The sequence below is a fragment of the Pollachius pollachius genome (genome assembly GCF_949987615.1).
Source record: "Pollachius pollachius genome assembly, chromosome: 3".
Lineage (NCBI taxonomy): Eukaryota > Metazoa > Chordata > Actinopteri > Gadiformes > Gadidae > Pollachius > Pollachius pollachius.
The window spans coordinates 45,894,616-45,904,615 of NC_136936.1; the positions used below are offsets into that span (position 1 = coordinate 45,894,616).

Here is a 10,000-nt window from a genome sequence, read left to right on the forward strand (position 1 = left end):
CTACACAACAGGCGCCGTCGCTGGACGGATCCTAGATGGATGACACCGTACGTTCCTCAGGTAAAGCCCTGGCTGCTTCTCCCAAAGACAGACCCCAGTCAAATGCTCGTGTCCTCGTGGCTCATTGAACTGTCAGCGGACGTCATGTCATACTGCATCATCTCACAATGTGATGTATGCTGCAGAATGACGTGCATGGTGAGATGTACGTGTGGAAGGCTATGGTCTAATAAAGGGTCCTATATGCTCTTTCCTTGCATATCTCCAAGGATTACAGGAGAAGGTTTCCATGGTAATGGAGGATTGTCACCTCGACGGAAGCGTCCACATGTGTGCGCGACGTTCGTCATTTTGAGATACGGTCTCCCGAGGGAGTAGATAACTTCTAGACGTGTTTGAACAGCGTTTGCGTGCATTATGGCATCGTTTGGATTTGTGACATCTAAAACATTTCACTGTTTGAGAGCACGAGGATGCATGTATACACTGGGCTGTTCCAATTCTCTCTTCTGGGGTTTCAGTCGGGCAGACATCATTTGAAGTAAACAACCATTTGAACAAGCAAACAAATCGGAGGTGAGAACAGACCCAGCCTAACGCAAACACACAAACAAACGGCAAGAGATCATTATTGTATCACCGGAGAGTGACACTTGTTTTTCTTCTGTTCCTAATATTGAATTAAGAACGGAATGATGTTTGTTTCTACTCCGGAGACTTGCTCTTTTGAAACCCGCGTGTGTGTGGTGTGTTTGTGTGTTTGTGATACTGTTTATATTTGTGTCTGTGTATGCAAAAATACACTTGAGCCTTGAACTTCAGAACTTCACGATCAAGTGCTGGAAGATGAAGGCGATGAAATATGCATGCTTTTACAATGTTGTAAGTGTTGTATTGTAATACAACACTTGCTTGTAAGAGCAAGCTTTTGGGGGTTTGCGGTATTAACAGCCATTTGATCTGTGAGGATTGGATTCTGCATCAACATCCAAGTCATGAATATGGAGCAGCTCTAAAAGCAGGGGCAGACAGGGTACATTAAGAACCGCGACGAAAATAGGAACATTCAACACAGACATGCTGGTGTCAATAGGCTTGAACTGTTTTCGTATTGTCGGAATGATTCTGGTGCCAAAGAACAAAAACACTGAAGATTGATTGGTACGAAAAAAATATGATAACATTTAAAAACTCTAACCAGCCATTTAGAAATTCAAATTCAACTGGCAAACTGTCACTCCAACAAGGGAACTCGTCTCACTCCTCCACCCAGGGACCTTGTCGGTCCTCGGCAAAGGGACCCAGTTTCTCTCCTCCACCCAGGGACTTAGCTTTCCTCCTGGGACTTATCTTTCTTTCCACCACCCAGGGACTTAGTTTTCCCTCCTCGTCCGTTGTACCTTGTCCGTTCTCCGCCCAGGGACATAGCTGTTCTCCTCCACCCAGGGACCCAGCTTTCTCTCCTCCACCTGGGGACCCTGGCCATTCTCCACCCTAAAAGCTCTCCCTCCTCGCCCAGGGACCTTTCCCTCCTCCACCAAGGGACCCAGCTCTCCCTCCTCCACCCAGGGACCCAGCTTTCCCTCCTCCACCCAGGGACCCAGCTCTCCCTCCTCCACCCAGGGACTCAGCTCTCCCTCCTCCACCAAGAGACATAGCTTTCCCTCCTCCACCCAGGGACCCAGCTCTCCCTCCTCCACCCAGGGACCCAGCTCTCCCTCCACCCAGGGACCCAGCTCTCCCTCCTCCACCTAGGGAACAAGCTCTCCCTCCTCCACCCAGGGACCCAGCTCTCCCTCCTCCACCAAGGGACCCAGCTCTCCCTCCTCCACCAAGGGACCCAGCTCTCCCTCCTCCACCCAGGGACCAAGCTTTCCCTCCTCCACCCAGGGACCCAGCTCTCCCTCCTCCACCCAGGGACCCAGCTCTCCCTCCTCCACCCAGGGACATAGCTTTCCCTCCTCCACCCAGGGACCCAGCTCTCCCTCCTCCATCCAGCGACCCAGCTTTCCCTCCTCCACCCAGGGGCACAGCTTTCCCTCCTCCACCCAGGGACCCAGCTCTCCCTCCTCCACCCAGGGACATAGCTTTCCCTCCTCCACCCAGGGACCCAGCTCTCCCTCCTCCACCCAGGGACCCAGCTTTCCCTCCTCCACCCAGGGGCTGAGCTCCCCTCCAGCCCAGGACCTTGCGTGACACTCAGCCCCTTTCTTCACTTTCACGCCTTTTGACCTTGACCTTTCCTTTCTTGTGTCATTACACGTTCCGCCGGGCAGTGCACAATCAATGTCTGTCACCTTCGGACCGATCGCGAGACATTATATCCCCCCCTGCTCCCCCTCACGGCCTCGGTTGGCAGCCCTGTCACCCTGCATTTGGGCCAGCGACCAGACCTTCTGCTGGTGATCCCGGGACATCCTCCCTCATTAGGTGCCTCCCCTCCCCCCAAGCCACCCCCAGTGGAACCAGTGCTAATAACATGGATTGTGGGGGACTGTCAGGGCTGAGCTAGGAGATATGAAATCCATACTTCATGAATTTTACATGGGGATGCTAATTTGGGCAAATTGAGGGGAAGGGGGGTATATTACCATACACTCTAGGGTATTTTTAAACACAAAGTTGCTCAAGTTACCAAAATAAACGAACAATATTAAATCATCCTCGAGTGTGGGCACCCTGTATTCAGGGACGGTCAACAGCTATCGCAGGAGAAAGCCTGTGCCTCCCGTTGGATCCAGGATGCACCGCCAGCCACTGCCAGCGAAACCGGTAATGCTTTCCATTGCTGCTGCTGTTTGAGTACGAAACCGGGCTCTCTAATGGCGTGTGCCCAGCTAACCATGCTTGATACGGGGGGTTAAGGAGCGCTGGATTATGTGGCCCCGACGACGAGAACACGCACGGCCAGCTCCACAACCTCCACAACCTCCACAACCTCCATGGCCGCCTTGGGCCCCAGGCCCAGGTCATTAGGAAGATTCCAAGTCTCCTCGGAGCAATGACAGATGAAATGGAGCACACAATCGCATGGCCTTCCCTGCGCCTCGCCGTAACCTCTGTCCCTCTTCAACCCTCTTCTGCAAGACAGCATGCACACGAGCATACGTGTGCATGCCAGCTCATGCACACACACACACGCACACACACGCATGCACGCACGCACGCACGCACACACACACACACACACACACGCACGCACACACACACGCACGCACGCACGCACACACACACACACACACACACACACACACACACACAAAAACCCTTAAGGGTAGAATTTAAGTCACCATATAATAAACAAAGATGGGCACATGCATGTGTATGGGCACACATGTGCGCCCAGACACACACACAACACACACACACACACACACACACACACACACACACACACACACACACACACACACTCCCCCTGAAGTATATATAACATACAATATCAACTATAAGCATACTAGTCTAGACTATAAGACATGCGAAGTTAAAAACAATGACCAATGCTGTGTGTGTGTGTGTGTGTGTGTGTGTGTGTGGGGGGGGGGGGGGGCAGAGACAGAGAGGCAGAGAGAAACATAGGGAGAGAGAGAGGTAGAGACAGAGAGAGACAGAGAGAGAGAGAGTTCACCGTTTATTCAAAGAGATTGTTGGATTCTCCAACTCCAACCAATACGATGCAGCGTGATCACATGACAGTGACGCGCCACAACGAGGAAGTGACTGGGGCGTGCATGCATACTGTTGACACTCGAGCCGTTTCATACTGAACATCTTCCGACTGCACTGTGCATTTCTTTTTATAATATTTCTAGATTAAACACAGAACTACAGCCTCGTTTACACTGCATGTATCATTCATATGTAAAAATTCTTGCGATGCATGCATCCTAGACGTGCCTGTGCGTTACAGTAGCAGCTCGAGCCTCACGTCTGAACTTTGTATATCGTCCTTTTCTATATTTTATGAGCTCGTAACCTTGAGGCACGCGGTACGTTGTCCAGACATCAACGGGTCGGTTGTAGGCTCCTAGCAACCTGTATGTATCCTAGAAATACGATCCTCAAATGAAACGTACGACTTGGTTGTGTTGCAAGCGGTGAGTTGTTAGTGTAAGCGTACACATGCTACAACAATGCTAGCCATCCTGCAAATGATCAGAGGACGTGCGTGAGGTAATGATGAGGATAACGATATGCAATGCATATTCCATCAGATAAGGTATGACTCTATTCAATGCATGAACATTTTGCAAAGCCGACGAGCTTTGATGTCCATAAGCAAGCTATCATACATCAATGACAGGTTAAACGGATGAATTGTTTCTCATAGCGCCTGGGCGACGATGCAGAATAACCAAATAATTGCACCATGGCGCCAATTGACGTGTATTGGGACCACCACATCCCCCTTCCCAAGCTCCCTCCTCTCAAAGCCAAAATCACAGTGGCTACGGTGGCTCTCCTTTGCTTCATCAACAGCTATGACGGGGATTTTGTGTTCGATGATTCCGAAGCAATTATCAATAACAAGGTAGTGTGTCACTGTTCACTTTCTTCTAAATCGATTGGCCAGTATGCAATATCTACAGTGTGTTTTTTTTTTTGCTTCACGTTTTAGGACCTCAGACCTACAACACCACTGAGCAACATCTGGAACAATGACTTCTGGGGAAGCAACCTGAGCAGCAACTCCAGTCACAAATCCTATCGACCTCTCACTGTTCTTACATTTAGGTAAGGACTGTTTACCAAGCACTGTGCTCAACCCCCCCCCACCCCTTGTGTAAATGTAGATAATCAAATAAGATATGCAACCCTTAAATGTTTTAAAAAGAACTAGGGCTATACAAGTACCAAAAGCAAAACAACTAATTAACACACACACACACACACCTTAGTCCCCAGATAGGTACAACAATATTCATGCTTTTGTCAGCAAAGTCATCACAAGCGCATCAACTCTTTGTGTGATGCCCCTCCAGTGTGTGTGCGTGCGTGTGTGCGCACGTGTTCAACCTCCATACCTTGACTCTACGTTGCTCCACCCCTCACTCCAGCGTCTTTCTACCCCTTTTCTCCCTCCTCCCCCAGGTTCAACTACCTCCTGGCGGGCGGCCTCTACCCGGTGGGCTTCCACGTGCCCAACGTGGTTCTGCACGCCGTCATCTCGGCGCTGATGGTGGACGTGTTCGCCGTGCTGATCGGCGGCCTGCCGCACGCCGGGGGGAGCGGCGGCGGCGGCGGCGGCGGCGTGCAGAACCTGGCGCCCCGGACCTCCCTGCTGGCGGCGCTGATGTTCGCCGCGCACCCCGTCCACACGGAGAGCGTGAGTCCCGTCGGCGCCGGCGGCGTTGTGCGATCAGTTGCTGTGTGTGAACACACAATACACTACACACACATGCTGGTCCCTCCCAACAGGCCCCTTACCCCGTTGGCGCCGGCTTCGTTGTGCGATCGCCGACGTTCCTGTGTGTGAACACACAATACACGACACACCAGGCTGGTCCCTCCCAACAGGCCCCTTACCCCGTTGGCGCCGGCTTCGTTGTGCGATCGCCGACGTTCCTGTGTGTGAACACACAATACACGACACACCAGGCTGGTCCCTCCCAACAGGCCCCTTACCCCGTTGGCGCCGGCTTCGTTGTGCGATCGCCGACGTTCCTGTGTGTGAACACACAATACACGACACACCAGGCTGGTCCCTCCCAACAGGCCCCTTTTCCCAGTGGCGTCCTCACTGTGGCCGTAGATGGGATGTACAAAACGTCTTGTGCGAATAAAAAAAGACCACCGCCTTAATTAGCCTAAAGGTGTGTCCGGGCTTGAAAGTAAACAGAAAAATATGACTCTTCTTTATTTCGTTTTTGAAGTATTCTATATTTAATAATGTAGCGTAATGTAGTGTCCACCACCTCCGTTCCTTCCTACCGTTTGGTGTCAGGGCGGGCCGCCGGCCTTTGTAAATAACCGGGCTTCCCGGCTACGCTGAGCCGCGGCATGTTGACACGTCGTGGCGGGGGGCCGCTGGTATGAAACATGTAGGAGGGCCATGCCAAGAACAAAAGCGCCGTCTCAGTTGGGCGTGCGGGGCCAAAAGTGTGTACAGCGGCGCGGCGCGGCTATTAGCGGTGTTGGGATGCTTATTGACCCGGGTGGTGTGTGTGTGTGTGTGTGTGTGCGTGCGTGCGTGTGTGCGTGCTTGTTGGCTGTAGAACCTGGCTGGAAGGCAGCGCCCCCCTTCAGCACCGGCCCCATCCCATCACCCCCCCCCCCCCCAGCCCGATTCTCTTTAATCATGCAGGGCAAGAGATGCAATAGACCTGGGGGGTGGCGGGCAGGCAGTCCATTGGCTTGGGCTTGCTGGATGTATCAAAGAAGCCCCAGGATCCCTGCCAACAACTGTACCCACACACTTTACAGGGCAACGCGCACACACACACACAAGCACCGAGGTCCAGGCTGGTAATGAGAGGGAGTCGGTCCCTTAGCTCCCCTTTAAAAGGCTCCTCTGGTAATGGGCTAGATTATGCAGAACAGAACATGCGGTGGTAATGGAGGATGCTGTTTGTATCCTTTTTTTCTTTCTCTGTTCATTTTCTCTGCTTTTGTTTTCTCTGTCTGTCCGTCTCTCACTCTCTTTCTGTCCATCTCTCTCTCTGTGTCTGTGTCTCTGTCGTTGTCTCTGTTTCTGTCTCTCCGTGTCGGTTAATGTGTCTCTCTGTCTATGTGGTTCTCTTATCTATGTCTCTCTCTGTCAGTCTGTCTGTCAGCCTATATGTCTGTCTCTGTCTGTGTGTCTCCCTGTCTGTGTGTCTCTCAAGCCGAATCTCTCTCTGTGTCCCGCAGGTGGCCGGGGTCGTGGGCCGTGCAGACCTTTTGTGCGCTCTGTTTTTCCAGCTGTCTTTTCTCACCTATTGTAAAGCCTTTCACGGAGGTGAGTGACATCTACTTCCATAAGAACAATAGCCTTCTCAAGGTCTTCAACCACCCAAACACATTTTGTCGCCAAACAATGCACAGTACAGTCTGGGTTTGTCTTATCTTGCTGCAGTCCTCTATGTTCGTGATAACACTGAGGTGATAACACTGAGGAACAAAGCCCTCCCTGTGTGTGTGTGTGTGTGTGTGTGTGTGTGTGTGTGTGTGTGCGCGTGTGCGTGCGTGAGGCTTTTGCTTGTTTGCCCACCCGTTCATCTTTCTCTTTGTCGTTACAGTGTGAAAAAGTATTACTGGCCCTTTACCTCTCGGAAACATTAGACTGTTCAAAATAGTACGTATAATTGCCCTGACTCCTTCTTGTGCAACTGTGCCACTGTTGGGCTGTATGGTGTCCCATCAGGCAGCGACCGGTGCGAGGGGAAGTTCTCTGTCCAGTGGGTGGCGCTCAGCCTCTTGCTCTGCGCGGCAGCCATGCTCTGCAAAGAGCAAGGCATCACCGTCCTGGTAGGGGCTTCACCGCAACACTCCACCTGCCTGCGTCTGTTTGTGTTTGCGTGTGTGTCTGTTGGTGTTAATGGGATGCATTTCAGCATAAATTCATCTCAAAGTTTGCTTTCTTTGTTTGATCCGAGTCCCTCACACGCACACAATGGATTTTGGTTATTTTGCAGTTCTTCTGCAGACACTTTGAACTCTGTTTATCTTACTGTGTTTGTGTGTGTGTTTGTGTGTGTGTGTTCCTTCTCTTCCAGGGCGTAAATGCAGCCTTTGATGTCCTCCTGATCTGTAACGTCAACTTGTTTGAGCTCAGTCAGAGGCTGCTCCTCAGAAGGAAAGATATCGATGTGCGGTAGTTTCCTGCTCTTCTTCCTATTTTCTCTCTCTCTCTCTCTCTCTCTCTCTCTCTCTCTCTCTCTCTCTCTCTCTCTCTCTCTCTCTCTCTCTCTCTCTCTCTCTCTCTCTTATATATTTTTTATATATAACATGGTATTTATCGCACATTACCGCTACATAATTGTCATGCTGTTAATACTGTTAAATTGTCGTTCCCGGTTTCAATCCATAAAAATGCCTTTCCTCCACTCCGATAGGTCGGTGAGCTGGTGCGGACCGGGCTGTTGTCCCGATTGGCTCTGCTGGCCGTGGGAGGAGCCTCTATGATCTACGCCCGCTGGAGGATCATGGGAACGGGACCACCGGTGTTCACTGAGGCAGACAACCCGGCATCCTTCGCAGATAGCATGTTTCTACGAGTGAGTCAGCAGCACGTGTGTTCTGCATTAATGACTGTATGCCAATTGGAGATGTTGATAAAGTGTGTCCTAGAATGTAACTCCTCAGGCCTTAATATATTGTACTATATTTGTACTATACTAATGTACTATACATTACTATACATAATACATCGATGCAATGGCATATTGAATAACATGCATGATACCTAGATTGGTGAAGAGATGGATGTAGTTTTAGTAATAACATTGAATGTCTTGCTATGATGTGTAAAAGGCACACTGCAAATGCTTTTAAAGACAATGGCTGAGTTGATGATTTTGATTCGCTCCCTTTTCTCTGTCTCCCCCCGCCCCCCTCCTCCCCCACTCTCCCCATCATTCTGCTTGTTCTTCTTTGATTGGCAGATAGTGAACTATAATTACTACTACTCACTGAATGCCTGGCTGCTGCTGTGTCCCTGGTGGCTGTGTTTTGATTGGTCCATGGGCTGTGTGCCTCTCATTAATTCAGTCACTGATTGGAGGATAGTGTGGCTGCTGCTGCTCTGGTGCGTTCTGATAGGCTTGATAAGTCAAGCCTTATGCTCGCCGGACAGCCAGAGAAGGAGGTAAGAGGAATCGTCCGTCTGCGCATTGGGTCTCTCTCTAGACCCGTGGTTGATTATGAAAATTGGATCACACCCACTGCACTGTGACCAGAACATCACGTCTCTGGTTGCCGTCAGGGAGGCGTTAACACTCTGTTGATTCAGAGCGCTCACCAAGGCGTGACTCACAAGGGAAGTTCAGAGAAGTGGAAGGATGCTATTGGCTCGCACTAGCCTTTCATAGTCGTCGTGTATCTGGGTGTGAAACAGACAGAGTGGGCCAAAAGTTGAACCAAGTTGAGGGCTAAAATAGTTTGAACCAAAAATGTTAACAGGGCATCACTCGCCATATTTTGTGTGTGGTTTAAAAAGTGACACCACCTGGCACAATTTTGCCCAATCAGAAAGTGCTGTGCACTTTTCTGACCACAGGGGGCGCTGACCATGAGGTCTAATTCATAGCATTTTTTCACTCTTTAACTGTAAATACATGTATAGGTTAAGGGCAAACCATTAACAAACCATCATTCACATTGATGTTTAATTGTCATGACATACTATCCCCTCGACAAAAACATATATTATTCAATTATTTATTTATTTAACAAGCAGTCTGTTTACAGTGATTACATCCACCGGAAACATTCCAGAGTAAGCCAAAGAGGCACATTTACATCCCGAGTCTCTGAGCAGGCAGCTTGCTAAAGACATCAATACAATCGTTTAAAATAAGCTGTTGTAGTTACATTTCCTACAGAGAAGGACGCAGGACAGTTGACGCATGGCTGGTGTGTGTTCAGGACGCTGACTCTGGGGCTGGTGCTGCTGGCGGTCCCCTTCCTCCCCGCCTGCAACCTCTTCTTCAGGGTGGGCTTCGTCGTGGCCGAGAGGGTCCTCTATCTGTCGTCGGCGGGCTACTGCCTGCTGCTGGCCTACGCCCTGGGCCACTGCTGCTGCCGATGGGCAAGGCACCGGGTAGGAGCATGCACACTTGTGGCATTTCTCGAATGAAGAGGATGGACTACGATTGCCTTTTTTTCAGTTTTTATTGGATAAAAATCTGCACACACCACACACACACATACACAAACACACAGCTGCACTCGCAGTGACGGAAGAAGATAAATGACTCACTGACGGTGAGATGAAAACAGCGTGTGGTTTAACCTTTGAATTATTACTCACGGATAAGAGTCATAGGTTTGTTCTTACTTGGATGCTTATCATTGTCCTATC

The 10,000-nt window shown here is 50.4% G+C and overlaps 1 protein-coding gene across 1 annotated transcript in view; it reads left to right on the plus strand.

Moving 5' to 3' along the window:
• The first annotated feature begins 3,728 nt into the window (after positions 1-3,728).
• The window catches only part of tmtc4 (transmembrane O-mannosyltransferase targeting cadherins 4), an 11,873-nt gene continuing 5,601 nt past the window's right edge, over positions 3,729-10,000 (plus strand). The window contains 10 exon segments of the mRNA XM_079731611.1: positions 3,729-4,219; positions 4,331-4,531; positions 4,619-4,734; positions 5,092-5,326; positions 6,850-6,937; positions 7,343-7,446; positions 7,695-7,787; positions 8,034-8,195; positions 8,583-8,785; positions 9,565-9,739. Coding sequence (XP_079587737.1) covers positions 4,370-4,531; positions 4,619-4,734; positions 5,092-5,326; positions 6,850-6,937; positions 7,343-7,446; positions 7,695-7,787; positions 8,034-8,195; positions 8,583-8,785; positions 9,565-9,739 — 1,338 coding nt within the window. The 5' untranslated portion in view covers positions 3,729-4,219; positions 4,331-4,369.